The sequence below is a fragment of the Bubalus kerabau genome, chromosome 1 (genome assembly GCF_029407905.1).
Source record: "Bubalus kerabau isolate K-KA32 ecotype Philippines breed swamp buffalo chromosome 1, PCC_UOA_SB_1v2, whole genome shotgun sequence".
Lineage (NCBI taxonomy): Eukaryota > Metazoa > Chordata > Mammalia > Artiodactyla > Bovidae > Bubalus > Bubalus kerabau.
The window spans coordinates 230,375,496-230,394,386 of record NC_073624.1 but is presented as its reverse complement, the minus strand read 5'-3'; the positions used below and the strand labels follow the sequence as shown (position 1 = coordinate 230,394,386).

The following is an 18,891-nucleotide window of genomic DNA, read 5'->3' as shown; positions in this document are numbered from 1 at the left end:
CCAGAGCCATTTTTTTTCCTTGATAAACAAGCTCCTTTGTCTTACAGATGGGGAAATGAGGCTGAGTGGGGAAGCAATTACCCAAGGGTCACACGGCAAACATTTCTGAAGATCAGAAAACTATATTCAATCACTGCTAGCCACGCTGCCACCAATCTTCTTCCTCTGCTCCTGGAAGCCTGGTCCTTTCCCCTGGTTCCACCAGGTCCCCATGCCTTAGACGTCCACCATCCTCAGTTAAGCCATGCTGCCTCCCAGGCCACCAGGAGGAGGAGGAGAGAGAAGAGCCTCTGCTCCTCAGGGACGCGTGTGGGGACGAGATCCACCTCGTGCGTTGTTGTCATGTGCCCCAGGAGCAAAGGGCAGGCAGGCAGACTGCACACAGTTTTTATGGCTGGGCCACCTCCCAGAACAGTAAACAGAGGGGCAGGCGGCTGGCACTGGATCCCTCTAGGGAGTGAAGGCCCCAGGCAACAGACTCCTCTCCACCTCTGAAAGGGAGCTGACAATAGCAGGAGTTTCTAAAAAGTAGACTTCAAGCTCATGTTGCTCATAATCTTTTTTTTTTTTTTAACCATCCCTCCGTCTTGGCTTGACAACATCCACTAGTCCTATAGGCCTCACTTCGAACATCCCCTTCTCCAGGAAGCCTTCCAGATCCTCTAAGATAAGCTGGGAGCTCTTTCTGGACTCCCTGGATGCTCTGCTCCCCTGATACCTAAAGCATAGCTCAGACTAGGAATTCTGGGGGCAAGGACTGTGCATTCCCCAGGTCCAGCCATGCCTGGCACGTGGGAGTACCCAACGAATGTCATCTGTTGAAAGAAATCCCTGAGTATTTGAAAAATTCAAAAGACTGAAACATTGAATCTGATGATTCTGCTTACAAAATGGACTTAAAATTTGACACAGTCTCATAGACTTACTCTAATGATGTAGTGTTTTGATCTTTCAAATGTGTTTTAAAGGTGACCTTGTTGTATGCCTGCAGAGACTAGGAGGGACTATGCAGTTGCTGTTTCCTTTCATGCTATTTATAATGATTTTTATACATTTTTAAAAAGAGAAAAAAAAGTTTATTCTTGAAGCTGCATCCAAGAGATTCCATTCTCTGTGCAACACACTTGCCCAGTTGTGAGGTCTGTTTGGTTCAGAGAAAGTCCTCTGGGGGCTCTCTGAGGCGTGGTCCCCAAGGGACAGCCTGGTGGGGTGGTAGAAACTTGGTAGGGTAGACTCTGCCCCTGTGTCCCCTGCAGGGGCCTCCCCACAATCTGGAAACCCCACTGATATGGGGATATGCTGTGTAGCTCAGAGAGGATGCTCATCTCTTGCCCAGGCTCAATCCTGCAGGCTTTGTACTTTGCATCCCACAAGGAGAGGGTTCGAGGCATGTGATGATGGGGGCAGGTAGACGTGAGCCTGCAGGAAAAGGCAGGTGGCAGCTGACACCCTTCCCTTGGACCCCCTCAGGTCATGGTCTGCAAGCCATCTTCCCTGGATTCCATCTCCTTTCTCCAGGAGTCTGGTCCCTACAACAGCCTCCCACCTTTGAGCCTATGGAGAAGGAGCTAGATCCTCCTCACCTTGCCTCCTGGGAATTAAGGCTTCCCACCCCAGGCACCCTTATCCCCCTGAGGCCTAGAACACCAAAGTGGGAAAAGGTCCTATTCAACAGGTTCACTGCACGGTTGGGCCCAGGGGATGCAGGGAGTAGGTGGGTGATTTGTCCAGGGTTACTCAGAAGGTCAGTGGTATGGCTTGGGACTCAGACTCCTGGGCCCCCACAGAAGCCACATTCCCAGCACCTGAGTCCTCAAGGCCCCCAGCCCACAAGGCTGGTTAGGGGGCTATGGCAGATATTCCTCCTTGACAGGCACTGGGGAGGAGGCACCCAGGAGGCTGGCAGAGCTGGGGCACAGGCCCCCCAGGGGTGGCCCTGCTGGGGTGGGGGTGATGTCATGGGCTGGTGGGGGTGGCTGTGGAGGCTGCTGCTGCTGCTTCTTCTTATTCACTTTGCGCTCCTTGGCCCGCCGGTTTTGGAACCAGATCTTCACCTGTGGGGTCAGAGAACAGAGATGGGGCAGGAGGTGTGGAGACTGAATGACAGAGCAAGAGGAAGAGAGAGGGCAGTGGAGCTCTTGTTTCTTGATGTGGCATTTGGGGCTTCCCTCCAGCTCCAGCTACCCCAACTGTTCATGTACCGTGAACATGTTCTCCCCTTCTGGAACCTGTTACTCTGCCTTTTATTTTTTTTTTTGAAGTACCTGTAATATTTTTTTATTCTGCCCAGCAAAATATAGGAGTTGCAGCTGTTCCTCCATCCTTTTACTTTATTTTTTAATTTTTAAGTTTTATTTATTTTTAATTAGAAGATAATTGGTTTACAATGTTGTGTTGGTTTCTGCTGTGCAACAACATGAGTCAGTCATAAGTATACATATATCCCCTCCCTTTTGAGCCTCCCTCCCACCCCCACACCCACCCCTCCACCCCTGCTCCTTTACTCTTAAGACAACTTTTTCTGTAACCCTCTTCCTCTCCATCTTCCAAAGCCATACTCTAACACCCCTCCTCCAGGAAGCCCTCCCAGTCCTCCCTGTGACTGCTCCCTCCTCTGGATTTAAACAGCACTGATCAAAGCCTGCTGTAGCCTAGAATTAATCAGACCCCCTATCCCCGTATTGGTGCCGAGGGATATTGGGTTTTATTGGCCAGGGGATTCATGGCAGCAGCTGTTTCTGTTGTGCTGGCCACATGGCCAGGAGACAACCTCTCTGTTCTCCCTTGACTGAGCTCCATAATCTGCCTGGTAGCCTGGAGGCCAGACTGCTCCTGTGGCTGAAGTAGGGGCCCTACACACCTGCCGTTCAGTGAGCCCCAGGTTGGCGGCCAGCTCTGATTTCCGCCGGATGGTGATGTAACGGCTGTAATGGAACTCCTTCTCCAGCTCCAGGCGCTGGTGGTCGGTATAGACCACCCGGTATTTGTCCTTGGTCCGAGTCTTACCTGAGAAGCAGAAGTGCCAAGAGGAGAGATGAGTGGGGAGAGGAGCCTGCAAAAGGCCAAGGCGGGGCTCCCAGAAGGAGGAGCAATCCAGGACCCCTGAAGAAGAACGCTGAGAGAGTAACAATCAGGCTTGGAGACTTCCAACCTGGGAGTCAAGCACTGTTCTCATGCCCATCTGGGGTCCCTAACACTGAGAGAGAGGCTTCCTCGATGCCTTCAACAGGCAAAGTATCTGCCTGTAATGCAGGAGATGCAGGGAATGTGGGTTCAATCCCTGGGTCAGAAAGATCCCCTGGAGGAGAGCATGGTAACCCACTCCAGTAGTCTTGCCTGGAGAATCCCACGGACAGAGGAGCCTGACAGGCTACAGTCCATGGGATCGCAGAGTTGGACACGACTGAGCGACTGAGCACAAGGCTCAGAGACAGGATGCAACTTGCCCAGGGTTACCCAGCAAGCTTCAGGTGGAGTTGGGGTTTCAGCCAGGTCTGCTGACCCAGAGCCCTACTCTGACTGCCAGGCCCACCAGCTTTTATGCACCAGTTCCCAGGTGTGGCTGCACAACAGACACATGGGGAACTTGTGAAAAACACAGCTTCCAGAGCATCACTGAGCATGTCAACTCGAAAGCCTTGGGGTGGAATCTGCATTTTTCACAAGCTCCCCAGGTGGTTCTAATTCGGGGATCCTTGGAGGAACACCTGGCAGCAGGGGTAGGTTGAGATAGAGACATCGGCTGCTCTTCTCTCCTGTGGTGGAGAGAGCAGGAAGGGCCGCCACAGCCAGAGGCCGGAAGCAGGAAGCTTTCAGGAACTGCCCTGGGGTATATGCTCCTCACTTCCTGTTGAATGCCTGTTGGTTGCTGGCCAAACAATCAGACAGAAAGTATTGGGGCTGCTGGTTGTTCCCCAGGACCTGTCAGGTTCCTCAAAAGACCCTGGTTCTAGACACGAAGCCCTGAGCTGGGGCTGCACACCGGGGGCTGGTCTGCTCGGAGCCATTCAGCCAATCGCACTCCAGCCTGAGCCCAGGCACACAGCAGGAGTGCTCAGGCCAGCCCACAGATATTTACCGAGTTCCTGCTGTGGGTCAAGTCCCGGGTACAGCAGGGAGCAGAATTAAAAGTCCCTGCCCTCCTGAAGCTTAGGTTCTAGTGGAGGGAGATGAGTAAAAATAAAAAAAATATGAAAATTATTTGATATGTTAATTGATGAAAAGTATTTCAGAGAAAAAAGAAGGACTGGGAATTTAGGGAGGAGAGAGGCTATGATTTTGAACAGAGTGGTCCATGAAGGCCTTACCTTGAAGGGGAGCTTGAGCAAAGATCTAAAGGAAGTGAGGGAAAGAGCAATGCAGCTGTCTGGGGAAGAGGTGCCCAAGCAGAGGGAACAGTAGGTGCAGAGGCCCTGAGGTGGGGACGTGCCTGCTGTCTGAAGAGGGAGGAACACTGAGAAGGCTGGTGCGCGCAGGATGCAGTGAGCAGAGGGGGTGGGCAGGTCATGCGAGGCCCACAGGCCATGGAAAGGACTCTGGGTTTTGCTCTGTCTGGGACAGGAGCCATTACAGGGTTTTGAGCAGAGGAGACATGAGATTTGATGTAGGTTTTAAGATGCCTCTTAAGATGCCTCTGGCTGCTGCATAGAGAACAGACTGGTGAGAAAGGGGAAGTGTGGGGAGACCTGCCATAACTCAGGAGAAAGAAGGTGGTAGTTTGGCTTCCACATGAGACTCAGCCCTGGACCAGGAACTGCATGGGTTAATGTCAGGGATCTCTTTCAGGCTGGGATCAGAGGTCTGTCTGGAGAGACTATTAAAGAGTCATGCTTGGCCTGGGCTGCTGTGAGGGCCTGACTCAATACCAGTGTCCTTTTGTAAGAAACTGAGCACGTGGCTATGACCAGGAGGCACACGTAAGCATTTCCAGACTCGCCCCTGCATCCCACCAGGGCATGGCCAGTCTGCATAACCATCGACCTCTCCTACTTCACCCAGATGCCCCCCCAACAACCTGACCTTCATCTCCGTGGTCCCAGCTCTGGGCCTAACTGTCCCTCAGCACCCCTGTGCTAACCACCCCCCAACACTGTTCCAGCCGCCGCCTTCCCCACCCAGCCCACACAGCTTGGCAGGACAGTGCTGGGTTCCCCAAGAGCCAAGTGGTTTGTGCAGAACAGGAGACAGCAGATGTTCCTGGGCTCTTTCCCTTGAGTTTCCTGCCAGAGCAGCAGAACCACACTGGACTCTTCCACAATCACTGACCTCAGCCCATTGCCCGACACAGCACGAGACAGCCTCGGCCCTCAGCCAGGCCTAACCCAGGAAAGGGACCAGGGAGTGGCTGCCGAGGCCTTGGCTCCAGATGGGGCCCCTTCTTGACCTAGAAAATTCAATGCCAGCTCAAAAACAATTCTGCCTAATGCCACCACCGCTGGAACCCAGCAGATCTCTGAACCCACAGCCCCGCTGGATTCACTGGGCCAAAGCCAGAAAGGGTCATGGAAGTTCAGTCTCCTCCCACATTATAGATGAAGATACTGACGTTCAGAATGGTTATACAGCAGCCAGAGGTCCAAATAAGAGAGGCCTTGTGAGTTCTTTTAGTCCAAACTCCCTGTACATTCAGGGTTACTGAAGCCCCAGGCAGTTACCAGGCCTGCAGCTCCTGTTGTGGTGCGTAGCTCCTCACTCCACCAGATTTGGGGTCCACAGAGCCTGCTATATGGCCCTCTAGGCATTGGCAATAGAAGCTCAAACGGCAGGCCCATCGTCCACTTGTATTTCTGGAAGAGAGGGTCCAGACCATGGTGAGGGCAGATCCCCAAAGTCCTGGCTGGGCCTGGATGGCCCTCAGGTTGAAAATGCCAAAAAGATTCACTTTTGGGAGTGGGGGGAGGAGGCTTCCTGCCCACCCAGACCTCAGCCTGAGAGACTATAAAGTCACCATTTTCTTCAGGCATCCAACCCTTACTCCTATCTCCCTGATGAGCAAGTGGGTATCCATTACACCCATTTCATATATGGGGAAAATCAAAGCTCAGAGAAGGGCACTTGCTGAGGGTCATCCTGCCTGGTAGTGGTATCAATCTGGGCTCAGGTTTCCTGACCTCCAGCCTGGGCTCTTTCCCCCAACTCTGGGGGCATCAGGAACTAGACAAGAGATGGGGTTCTGGCTGCATAGTTACTCCTCTCTGCGTAGCTGCACCTCTAGCAAGGCTGCCAGTGAAGACCCAGGACCTGTTACAGCCTCCTGGACCCAAGAGAGGGGCTGGTGGGCTCAGGAACACACAGACCAACTTCTATCTGGGGAAGTTGCTCAAAGCACACAATTTATTGCTGAGAAAATGGCTCTGCCAAAGAACCAAATGTTTGAAATCATACTGTGTGGTCCAGGAACCAGAAAGTCCCATCTGCTGGCCAGAGGGTGACAATGGGAATGTCCTCCTTGGAGCCCAACTTGGTGATCTCAGCCTCATTTAACATGCACATGCCCTTTGACTCCTGAATCCCTCTTCCAGGGAGTGATCCCACAGAAAACTGCCCAGAGAGGTACTGTTTCAGATAGTACAAAAGTTAAGAACCATGTATGTGTCTATGAGTCAGGACTAGTTAATAAGAGATGATACATCCATGGAGAGGATCATTAGGCAGTCATTAAGAAGAAATTATAAAGCTCTATATGTGCCAACGTGGAGCAATTTCTAAAAACATTACGGTTTTTAAAAGGCAAAATGGTGTGAAAAGTATGTTACTATTTTCGTATAAAAATGGAATACACACACACACACATGCACTCGAACATGTTTGTGCACCCATAGAGTTCTTTCTGTAAGAATATACAGGAAGCCAGTATCGGGGCTGCCTGGAGAAGGGACTGAAGCCTGGGGAGCCACAGGGAGGAGGGAGTCTTTGGGGTATTTGCATTTTTACCCCCTGAAGATGTGAATTTGTATTTTTAATGACAATCAGGCGCCCTGGGCTCCAGTCCCAACTCTGGGCCAGAACTCCCCACTGCTGTGAGCAACCCTCCTCTCCCCTCCCTTTATCACCAGTGCCGCCCTGGGGGCCCAGGAGGGAGGGAGCAGGGAGGTGCGTGACAGCGGTGGAGCAGGGAGAGCGCCCAGGATGAATGATTTACAGGCCTTTGGGACACTGGGCCTAAGAGGGAAGTCCGGACTCCTGTAACAGGTGTCTGATGGGGTCCAGGCCACTCCCAGTCACCTAATGAATAACCCTCTGGGCCAGATGCCAGGGCACGTAGGTGGGAGAGAGGGTGGGAGTCCCCCCACCAGCTCTTAGGGGTGAAGCATGAGAGGAGAAGAGGCTTGGATAACTCTCCAAATGAGAGTCTTTCTCTCTTCTCTGGTTGTAGGATGCTAGGAACAGTCCATCCATATGCATCAGGCTGCCATAGAGGCTAGCAAGCTCCCCACCCCTAAAGCATGCACAGCAGAGGCCCTGGGAAGTTCCAGGCTAAATGTCCTGACTCCTGACCAGCAGCCTCAGATGCCTGAGGAATCTTTTAAAAGCACAGATTCTGGCCCAGAAGTTCAGACTCAGGGGGACTAAAATTGGGCTTGGGAATTTGATACTTGAATAGCTCTCCAGGTGACCGTGACATGTGGTTGTTTGGGCAGGCAGACCTCTAGGGCTTGCTGTCCAGCTTCTCACTGGCTGGGTTCTGAGCCTCATGTTCTGTATCTACAAAATGGCAATAATTATTCTAGTAACAGCCAATATGTCCATGTGTCAAGAACTTTGTATACATCTCTCAACAACCTATGAAGCTGTGCAGGTGTCAGCCCCAGTTCACAGATGAGAACACTGAGGCCCAGCAAGGTCTGCACATCTGCGGGTGGGACCTGGCGCAGGTCTGTCTGGTTTTAGAAACAGCACTAGAACCTATCACCCAGTGTAAGGTCTCCCATAATTAACTCCCACCCTGAGTATATAGGGGATCACTTGAGATGGATGGATGAATGATGCCTAGCATATACCGAACACACGCAGGGAAAGGTAGATCCTAATGATTTCCATGGTGGGATAACCATATGACAGGGATGCTGGGAAATGGATCTAAGCAATGGATTGTATGTTGGATGAGACCATTTATTTATAAGGTCCCTTCCAACTTGGAAACATGAAGTTCCCAATGTTTGTTGATGCTCTGATTATATTTGTTATTATTGCTGAAAGAATTCTAAGACCGATTTCCCCGAGAGTCTAGAAACAAAGTCTGCCCAGCTGGAGGGTGCGGGCAGGAGCCTGGCGGTCTGCAGTGGGGCTTCCTCATCCAGCCTGGGCCAGGCAAGGACAGAGTTCAGCCTCTGCCCCCAGGGCGGGGTTGGTGGCTCCCGGAAAATCAAGTGGCCTCTGGGTCAGCACTTCCTTTGACCTCTTCCTGCTGGGACTGTGGCCCTGAGGGATGACACTGCCAGCTCTGGCGCTCAGAGCTTGGAACACAAATCCATGACCCTCTCTGTGTGGTCCAATCCCACTGGCCGTACATCAAAATCCCCCACACCCAACAGACATACACAGACACAGAGAAATGCACACAGGCAGGCATGGATGCTTGTTAAAAATACATATTCACAAGCTCTCAGGCCTGTTGTGTCCTGGTCTCTCTGCCATCTTTAACAAGCTTACCAGAGGGGATTCTGAATCACCAGCTGAAGTAAGTATGTCCCAGTGCTGTGCCACCTGTGTGGCCATAAATAAGTCCCTTCTCCCCTCTGGGCCTGTTTCTCCTATGCAGCAGAAGAAGGTTGGGTGTCAGCTCCCAGGGCCCTGTAGATTCTGAACTTCTCTGTAGCTCTGAGCCCATGGGCCCAGGTCTGCATCCTTAGCTAATGGATTTAACAAGTGGTTAAACTTCTTTGGGCTTCCCTTCCCCCTGGGGAGCAGAATGGATATGAAAGCAGTTTGCAAAGGGCAAAGAGCTATGGAGACAAAAAGCTGAACTGAGCTATTTGTAGAAGCGGATGTTGGAGGGATCCCTTGGGAGAAGGAGGAATGCCGCCTGATGGGGGCCCTCAGGGCAAACAACATTGCCTGGGGGTGGGGAGGTCTGGCTGGACCACCAGCTGGACATGTGAGGTTCTGCTTGGAACCATTCCCCCGTGTGTATGACCAGTGGGTGGACTTCTGTTGCCCAGTTCCATGATGGATGGATATCCTCCCTGGACCATGAGGCTCTCTATTGGGCCCATGATTAGTTCTTGTTTTGGCTGGTTTGCCAGTCCTAGCTGCTCTAGCACGAGTCCTCATTCACTCCTGCTCATTCCTGGAGCAGGAGTGAGGCTAGCATGGCTGTGGGAGCAAGATGAGAGGATGGCCAGACCAGCCACACTCAGGGGCCCTGCAGGTTTAGGTGGCTTCTCCACCCCACTGTCACCCCCCCTCCTAGGCACTAAGCTCAGTCAGCACCGCCCCTCCTCCTCCCCGGCTGCCTCTGCATCTTCCCCTCACCTATCTTCTTCAAGGAGGTCCCCAGTCTGACTCGGCTATGGGAGGCAGTAAAGAGGACAGAAAGTTCATAGTCAAATAGACCTGATGGTTCTAACCCGGCCCGGCCATGGGCTAGCAGTGGGAACCCAGGCAAGTCACGGAACATTTCTGAATCCCATTACTCATCTGTGAAATGAGGACAGGAATGCCTCCTTCAGACATGGAAGCTGTGGAGAGTAGATGTGCTCATGTATTTAACAAGATATTAAAAAAGCTATCTGTGACAGTGGAGAAAAAGAAAGAGGGGAAGGGAGGAGGGGGGATAAGAGGGAAAGGACGAGGAGGAGCAGGGGGAAGAAGATAATGATGCAGAGACAAAAAGATGATGACTGCAGGGACAAAAGAGGCCAGAGAATCCTCAGTGGAGAATAAGGGGCACATCAGGAATGGATTACCGTGCTAGGAACTCTGGAGAGGAATTTTCCTGTGCTGTCCCATATGACAGCTACTAGCCACATCTGGCTACCTAAATTAAAATTAATTAAATAGAATTAAAAATTCAGTGTTTTAGTCATGCTAGCCATATAGCAAGTGCTCAGTGGACACATGTAGCTAATGGCTACCACACTGGACAGTATAGATACAGAGCCGTCATTACAGGAAGTTCTATTGGACAACACAGCTAGACCAAACTCCCAGCAAAGTCCAGATGCCCACACCCTCATAGCATATACCTAACCCGACTGCTTGGACTATCTGCAAAGCAGCCTGTCCTTGGGCTCATCACCCAGTTATATTCTTCCTAGGATTTTCCACAAGGGGCACCAGAAATAGGGGGCACCTTTGGCCTAGAACAGCCCTTCTGAGAGTTACCAGCAGCAACTGCATCCCTCTGTCTTCTGGGCTGAACAACCTGCAGCCTCTCAACTGTCTCCTGGTGGAGTTTCCAGGCCTCTGCCCTACCCTGGCCATCCTTTTCTGGTCTGGTGGTGAGGTCCCTGCCTAATTGTCCGCAGGTGTGGGTCCTAAAGAATCACATCTGGGGCAGAGATGCAGGGAGGGAGGGGCTGTGGACCCCAGCCCTTTTCATGCTCACAGAGGGACCTTAGCAAATCCCTTCCCCTTGGTTCCTGGCTGCCTACATGCTCCATGATGGCAGAGACCATGCATCTTGCTCATTTGGCTCTACAACTGTTCCAGACACACACACAGTGAGTACTTGATGAATCCTTGTTAAACTTAACACAGACTCACTGCTTCCTGGCCTTCTCCTCACAGTAAATGGCCCCTCTCCTCCAGCCACTCAGGCCAAAAGCCTAGGTGGCAATTTCCCCGCTCCCCACATCCCATCCATCAGCTGGATGGCTTAACCTCCAAAGGACATCCTTCTGTCTAACTCCACTGTTTGCACAGCCTTAGTCACAGCCACTACTCTAATAGAGAAATGTGTTGTTCTGGGGTCAAAAATACTTGCATTTGAAAAATAGTGAGTACTCAATGGATGGTAGTGCATATTATTATTACTATGGGAAGTGCTTGGTACTTAATTTGTTAAATGGTTCATTCCCACTTTCAAGGGTGGGGGGTAGATTAAAAACAAACCAGCATAAGAAATAGTTACAAACTGTGATTAGTGTGAAGGAAAGGAAGCGTGGAGCTCAGAGCATAACCTCACACCTCTTACAGTTATTATGATTAAGATGTGGGGGCAGGTGGCAGGGGGCAGAGAGCCTACTTTATTTAGCTTGAGGAAAGTGTCCTGGAGGAGATGACACCTAAGCCAAGATCTGATGGTTGAGAAGGAGGTCTCTATGTCACCAACGGGGAAGACTATCCCAGGAAGACAGAAGAGCATGTGCAAAGGCCCTAAAGCAGAGAGAGTAGCAACAGAGGGCCAGACCCCTGATGGACCCCGTGTGCCTTGCCCTGGCAGGAATCCCCAGCACCTAGCAGAAGAGAAGAAAGACTCAGAGACTAGCACCACCTGCCTGCCTCATGAATGAATGAGAGAGGCACAAGAGGAGGCTGAAAAGGCTAGCAGGGTTTTGAGCCCTAGGGTGAGGGGCTTGGATTTGACTTTGAGAGCAATGGGAAGACATGGGAGCCTAGAGGGTCAGTCTTGGCGTCCAATGATGCCTGTTCCCTCTCTCTGTTGATGCTGAGGGGTCTTTGTGGGGGTGCCCCTCTAAGGCTGAGGGGCAAGTATGGCAGGGGGAGGGCTTAGCCTCTTAACATGGTGATGGACCTGACTCCAGACAAATATGTTGTTTCCAGGTCCCAAAAACTCTGGGACAGAAACTTGAGAGGCATCTCATTAAGATAATTCCCACCAATAAGAGAGGCTTGCTGCTAATAAAGCTGTTTTGGCCTTCAGAACAACTCCCCAAGCTCTCAGCAGCAATATCTGCAAAGTGGGGGGAAAACACCCAACCAAAAAAAGCCTTCTGCCACCTTCTAACTGGGTCATTCCCCCCTTCCCAGCTACATCTGAGAGAAGAGGTGTCGAATGGAGCTTCTGCCTGGAGAACCGGTTTTAAACAGCCTGCTGTGCCCATCCTCCCACTTCAGTCTCTTACAACTCATCACTGACTGGCCTCCTTTTCCCCACCTGGACTGGAATGCACATGGGGAGGGGGGCTTGGGCTCCCATTCTGAGTGTGTTGCTTCATCTGATAGATGGTCATCAGGCTGTAGAGGCTAGGTTTGAACCCTGGGCAGCAGCAAACGTGGCCATGTGAGCTTTGGCAAGTCACTTTACCCTCTCTGAGCCTCATTAACTCTATCTGTAAAAACGAAGCTAATAATAGATCCTCACACCTCTTACAGCTATTATGAGACTTACATGAGATCACCCATGCGGAGTTTTTGACACAGTGCCTGGCACGTGGTAGAGACTCAGCCGATGTCAGTTATTAGCTTTATCATGAGCTCCTATTATGTGCAAGGCATGATGAGAAGGATGAGGCTGACTAGGATGGTTCCTTGAGGGGATAACAGATGGCAGATGGCAGAGATCAACAAGACAGTCAGTGATAAATGTTCAAAAAGGATCTGATACAATGCTTGGAGGGGAGGGAACCAAGGAGGGCTTCCTAGAGGAGGCGGCCTTGGGGAAGCAGCATTTGACCTGGTAAAGATAGAGGAGGGCAGTTCAGGTCAAGGAACCCACATTAGAGAGGCAAGGAGTATGAGGTGTGTGCTCTCATGTACCTGCTAATGACAGGTGGAGATGGTCACAGGCACCAGTACACTGAGTACCTACTGTATGCCAGGCTCAGGGTTGTGTTTTACAGGAACCATTGCCTCAAGGTGTAATCCTGCTATTATCTTGATATCACAGTGGAAGAAGCTGAGGCTTAGAGAAATGATCCACATCAATTTGACTGCAGCTGATGCAGCTTCTAACAGAAACACAATTTCAGGCTTGAGGTGCTGAAGCTGGACTCTTAACCATCCCAGGTAAGCATTTCTGTATCTCAACAAACTAATGGGAAAGTGGCTTCAAGAGTGGGTTGGGGCTGGTTCTCAAAAGGACTCTGAAATGGGGCTGGATTTTCATTACAGCAATCGAATGGTATAAAACGAAAGGGCAATTCCATGGCAGTGGGGAGCCATGGGATGCTCTTGAGCAGGGGATGAGCTTTGAGAAGGTAAATCCAGTAGTGGTTTAGAACAGTGGCCCCCCCCCAACCTTTTTGGCACCAGGGACTGGTTTTATGGAAGACAATTTTTCCAAGTATGGGGGTGGGGGATAGTTCAGGTGGTAATGTGAACAATGGGGAATGGCAGATGAAGCTTTGCTTGCTCACCCACCACTCACTTCCTGCTGTGCCACCCATTCCTAACAGGCCACACACCAGTACCAGGGGGTTGGAGAACCCTGGTTTAGAGGACATCAAGGTCAGAGCTGACTCATTTGAAAAGACCCTGATGCTGGGAAAGATTGAGGGCGGGAGGAGAAGGAGACGACAGAGGATGAGATGGTTGGATGGCATCACCGACTCAATGGACATGGGTTTGGGTGGACTCCGGGAGTTGGTGACGGACAGGGAGGCCTGGCATCCTGCGGTTCATGGGGTCGCAAAGAGTTGGACACGACTGAGTGACTGAACTGAACTGAGGGCAGTAGGGGGGCTTCCCAGGTGGCTCAGTGATAAAGCATCTGCCTGCCAATGCAGGAGACACTGGCGATGCAGGTTCGATCCATGGGTCAGGAAGATCCCCTGAAGGAGGAAATGGCAACCCACTCCAGTATGTTTTCCTGGAAAATCCCATGGACAGGGGAGCCTGGTGGGCTACAGCCCATGGAATTGCAAAGAGTTGGATACAACTTAGCGACTAAACAGCAGGAGCAGCAGCAGCAGGGTATTGGGGAGAGGCTGAAGGTAAGAGGCCAGGTCAGTGGCTGTGGCAACGGGCCAAGGGAGAAGGCCTGGAACGTAGTTGGGGGAGGAGGGTTCATCTCCTCCCTGGGCCTCAGTTTCTCCATCTGATAGCTGAAGAGGTTGGACCAAGATCCAAACCCTGCTACAAAAGTCTTATCATCTGAGTGGGCATTACCCTACTTGTATGGGACTTCAGCCACGCCAATGGGCCATTAACCTGTGAAAAACTATTTATTGATACTGCATCAGAGACTGAACCTTTGACAGAGGATGATTTATAACATTCCTAAAGAATATATTTATAGTTGCAAAAGGGGAAGACAAAAAAGAATAGAGCCACTTGCAGTCATTTCCCATCCTGGCCTCAGTCAAGTAACAGTCATCACTCAGAACTGGCTAATATTTTGTTTATGGACAACATAATAGCCTCTCTTGCACCTTCCCAAGCTTTGTTGCCCTCTCCTTAGGTAAAACTGGCATCTTAGTCCCAGCCTCAGCTCTGCCAATTCCCCAGGTAAGAATAGAGTACTGACCATCCATGGAACAGGGAGAAAGGGGCAACCAGGCTTCCACCACTGGCATGAGCGGCTCAGCTGGACAGTCATGGGTCCCATCTCCAGGTTGAGATCTTATCTCTCCCCTCTTCTCCCAGAGCTCTCTTACTGTCCCTCACACACTTGCCCTGTTCATTCATTCATCAGAAAATATTGAGCACCTACTGAATGCCACACATGGAGCTGGGTGCCTGGAATGCAGTGAAGTGAAAGTCACTCAGTCGTGTCTGACTCTTTGCAAGCCCATGGACTATACAGTCCATGGAATTCACCAGGCCAGAACTCTGGAGTGGGTAGTCTTTCCCTTCTCCAGGGAATCTTCCCAACCCAGGGATTGAACCCAGGTCACCCACATTGTAGGCATATTCTTTGCCAGCTGAGCCACAAGGGAAGCCCATCCCTTCTCCAGCAGATCTTCCTGACCCAGGAATTGAACCGGGGTCTCCTGCATTGCAGGTGGATTCTTTACCACCTGAGCTATCAGGGAAACACAGTCATGGGTCAAATAAATATGGTTCTGGACTTCATGGGAGTTTACCTTGGTGGGTTGGTCTGGGAATAGACACCACACAAACACACAAACACAAAGTAAGTTAACGTTCTGAAGGAAACAAGGCAAAGACTATCAACGGATATGTGGGGGAGGCAATGACTTCAGAACATCATGGAAGACCTCTCTGAGGAAGTGGCCATGAAGCTAAGTAAGACCTGAAAGGTAAGACAGCTTGCAAAGAGTTTTCCTGGAAGAGGGAATACAGCAAATGTATAAGACCTGCCTGTAGCAGCACATATAGCTAGACCTCAGGAAGAAGTGTACATTTTGCCCTAAATATAATGGGAAGCCATCAGAAAATTTTTAACTGACTCATCCAACACATACCCCAGCCCTGCCTCCACCTGTGTGAAACTAGAACATTCCCTTACAATCTCCAGCCTTCAGTTTCCCATCTGTATGTCTGGTCTCTAACTGTCCAGTCAGATATTCTAGAATGCTAGAAGCACAGAAGGCAAGGAAGGGGCAGGAAGGATACCATCAGATCGGGGACCAGCAGCGCTGGGGTGGTGGTGGGGGGTGGCATGCACTGACCTTCCCTCTGCTGTCCCAGACAACAGCGTTACCCAGGAAACACCCCTGGAGACCCCACATCTTCATTCCCCAGAGGGACAAACTGAGGCCAAAGAGGAGAGGGGCTTGGCCTCTCTCTCACGGAGGATCTGTAACCTCAATTCAGTTCTGTCCCCGCCTCAAGAACACTGGTCAGATTCAGACTCCACCTGAGTGGACAGGCAGCAGCTTCTAGCTTCCAAAAGGCAGAGTGGTTCTTGCCTGGCTCCAGGGGTGGTCACTTTCCTTGGGAACCCCCAAACCTCCCTTGGCCTGCCCTTCTACTTTCTGGGAGTGAGGATGAAAGAACGTTTGCCTTTGGGCATAGTTACTCCTAGGCCTCCAATGTGCCCAGGGCAACAGTTTCCAGATGACTTTCGAGACCCGAGCCGAACTGGGTTTGGCAGCTCCAGTGCCCAGAGAGCCGGGATTTGCCTGACATCACACAGCCTGGAAGCTCCTCAGGGCTCCTGCCAGTCCTCTGACCGCCACAGGCCCCTGAAGAACCTCCCCGTCCATCTCCATAGTCGGCTGATGAGCAGGAAGGAGCAACTGGAATAAAGAAGCAGGACAAGTAGACTTTCTTCTTCAGAGAACAGACACAGAACTGCAGGACCCCAAGTGTCAGTGGCCCCAGACATTTTGTCTCATATAATCTAAGGTAAAATTTGCAACTGAGGTTTATGGATAAAGCTTCTAGGGGCCTTTGGAACCCCTGAAATTGTCTGCCCAGTTAGGAAACACTTTTTCTTTTTTCCTAGGGAGAACATTTATGCTTTCCACCACATTTTTCAAAGGAGTTCTTTTGCAACTCAAACAAATGTACAAGACCCTTCTCGCTCATGTCACAGGTGGTAAACCTGAGACCTAGAAAAGATGGCTGATTTAAGGGACTCTGTTGAGAGCATTAGAGCACAGGCTTGGTCACATCCCAGCCTCACCATGTACTGGTTACACAGTATAACTATATTTGCCCTACTTTGTCATCTCTCTATGCCATAGTTTCTTCATCTTGAAAATAGGGGTGATAATAGTCCCCATGATAAAGTTATAAGGATGAAAAGATCTTAGGTCAGCACCTGCTGCGTTAGTAGGTGCTCTGTAAGAATTAGCTGTTATTATTTAGCCACAGAGACAAGTGTACAGCTGCAGCAGAAACCTCAGTCTTCTGAGGCCTCTGGAGGCAGATAGGAGGTTCTGTGTTCTGGGGACTCTCAAGGAGGTGGTACAGTTGCAGCCAGACCTGTAGCTGCTGATCACCCCCTCCGCAGCATCTGCCCCAGGATGAGCTGTCTGTGTGGGGGGGACATGGGGGTGAAGAGGTGGGGGGGTGGAGAAGGCCCAGGCTCACTCCCAGCTGGGGGAAGGGGAGGAGGGGCTGGACATCAAAGGGTGGGCAGGCCAACTTCCCGCCCCTAAGGCCAGGTGGCCTTCGTCAGGACAGGCCAAACATAGTCAGGACAATGGGGTATCATGTTCACTTTCCGGCCGACAGGAGTCACTACCGAGCCAAGGCCCAGCCTGTTACATGACAAAGCGGGGACCTATAAAGAAGTCAGGCCGCCCCTTATTAAAGCCGAGCCTTTGTCCTGGCCTCTCCCCTGCCTTTGAAGAGGGTGGATCGGAGAGGCCTGCCTGGGGGCAGGAGGTTCACAGGCTCAGGAGCCAAACAGCAGCCACCTTCCCAACTGCTGCTGCTGTCCCCTCCCCCAGGGTCAAGAGTTCAGGGAGAGCCCTGGGATGGTAAGGTAGGGACCCTCAACCACCACCAATCTAACCAAAGAAGGCTCTTTTTTAGCCCAAAGGTTATGACCCACCAATCTCTTCATTATATGGATAGGGGACTGAGACGTGGAAAGGAAAGTGACTTGTGTGTGTACACATATACTGCATGTCCCGAGGCTGGGATAGGGGTGCAAGGAACAGATGACCACCTGGACCAGTGCTGCCAAAAGTTTACCCAGGGATAAAGGTCTGGGGACCTGTGTTTAGTTCCTACAGGGCGTCTTTCTTCATTGCTTGGGTCTCAGTTTCCCTACCTACAGGGAAAGACAGGTTGTGCTTTCCAGTGCTCTGGCAAGCCGGGATTCAGAAGGGGGAAATTGAGAGAACAGCCTCCAGGGAGAGTGGACGGGGGCCACGTTCTGGAACCCAAGCAGGGCCACGGCAGAGGTCAGACAGCACCTGCTGGCGCCCAAGGGAACCATTCGGAGGCCCAGAGCGAGAGAGGGATCCTTACCGCTGCCACCGCCGCCTCCAGCCGCCACGCTGCGCCGCATCCACTCGTAGGGTGTCCGCCTTTGAGCTCCGGGTGAGGAAGGTGTGCCTGGGCCGCCGAGGGGCTGCGCCAGGAGACCCGGGCCAGGCCCCGGGGGCGTGGGCACCGCGCCAAAGTCCGGAGGGGGCCCGAATGCCAGCGGGGCCGGGCTGGCTGTGGGAGCCGTGGGGCCCGGGCCGTAGGCGGCAGCCCATTCGTCCTTGGGCGCAGAGAAGGGCGCACTCCAGGCTGCAGGGGGCACGGGGCCCGGCTCCACGTGAGAGTAGCCGGTGAAATCTGGGTACTGCGGGGGTCCAGGGGGCGGGGGCGGAGGGCCGTAGGCTTGTGGGCCCAGGCTGAGACTAGCGGGCCTGGCAGGGCCGGGGTACACGGGGGAATCCTTGTCCAGCACATAGCCCACGTACATGGTGGCCGCGAGGCCGCCCGCGCATGCTGGGCCCTGGAGCCGCCGCAGCCGGCTGCCCCGACGAGCGACTGCACACCTGAACTCCCAGCCCTGCTGCCGCCCGCCCCACCCAGGCCTTTTATAGCTCCGGGCCGCCTGCCGCCCCAGCCGAGGCGGGTTTGCATTTCAAAGCGGGGGGAGCCTCCAGGCCGCGAATCAAAGGGGGAAACCCGTCGGGGGCGGGGGGTTCAAAAGGAGACAAATTGCCGCCCCAAGCGGGAGGTGGACTCTGGGGCCAGAGAGGGTGGGGGCGCGGAGGGCGCATCCCGGCGAGCATCGAGGCATCACTAGGTATGGGAGCCTCCTGCAAGGCCCCGGCCTAGCGGCCTTGGGGGCTAGTCCTCCCCGCGGCCTTGTCCTCGCTGCCGCCACACCGACCTCTCCGCAACCCCATTTTACAGGTGAAGAAAAGGGATCTGAGTGGTGGTAGTGGGGCGAATGCGGGTTAGCGCCACACAACCGCACCCGGCCTGTGGCGCAGTCGGTAGGGACCAGTTTGAGGTGAAAGGGAGGAACCGCTGACTTCAAACAGGGTTCTCGTCTTTAAGGTAGCGGGTCCTTAATCTTTTGGGGTGGGGAGGAGGGGTCACGACCCCTCTTAGTCTCTCCTGAAAGCTGTGGAAGTTTTTCCCCTGGGGGAAAATGCACATATGCACATACATGAGTCTGCA

The 18,891-nt window shown here is 52.3% G+C and overlaps 1 protein-coding gene and 1 long non-coding RNA gene across 2 annotated transcripts; one reads left to right on the top strand and one right to left on the bottom strand.

The window, feature by feature from the left end:
- Nucleotides 1–361: 361 nt before the first annotated feature.
- Nucleotides 362–18,249, bottom strand: CDX1 (caudal type homeobox 1). Its single transcript, XM_055558526.1, has 3 exons — nt 17,737–18,249; nt 2,861–3,006; nt 362–2,054 (listed from the first exon to the last, which is right to left on the bottom strand). Exons 1-3 carry the CDS (start codon nt 18,179–18,181, stop codon nt 1,848–1,850), a joined length of 798 nt encoding a protein of 265 aa, XP_055414501.1. The 5' UTR covers nt 18,182–18,249; the 3' UTR covers nt 362–1,847.
- Nucleotides 10,533–12,782, top strand: LOC129635480 (uncharacterized). The gene is made up of 2 exons (XR_008706320.1): nt 10,533–10,664; nt 11,935–12,782. It is a non-coding gene; the product is annotated as an uncharacterized LOC129635480 (long non-coding RNA).
- Nucleotides 18,250–18,891: the final 642 nt, after the last annotated feature.

Excerpts from the sequence above, each read along its gene's own strand:
- CDX1 (XM_055558526.1), bottom strand. The coding sequence starts at position 18,181 with ATGTACGTGGGCTATGTGCTGGACAAGGATTCCCCCGTGTACCCCGGC. Across the intron at positions 3,007-17,736 it reads TGGAGGCGGCGGTGGCAGCG|GTAAGACTCGGACCAAGGAC; the intron begins GTAAGGATCCCT and ends TCTGCTTCTCAG. Across the intron at positions 2,055-2,860 it reads TGGGGCTCACTGAACGGCAG|GTGAAGATCTGGTTCCAAAA; the intron begins GTGTGTAGGGCC and ends CTGACCCCACAG.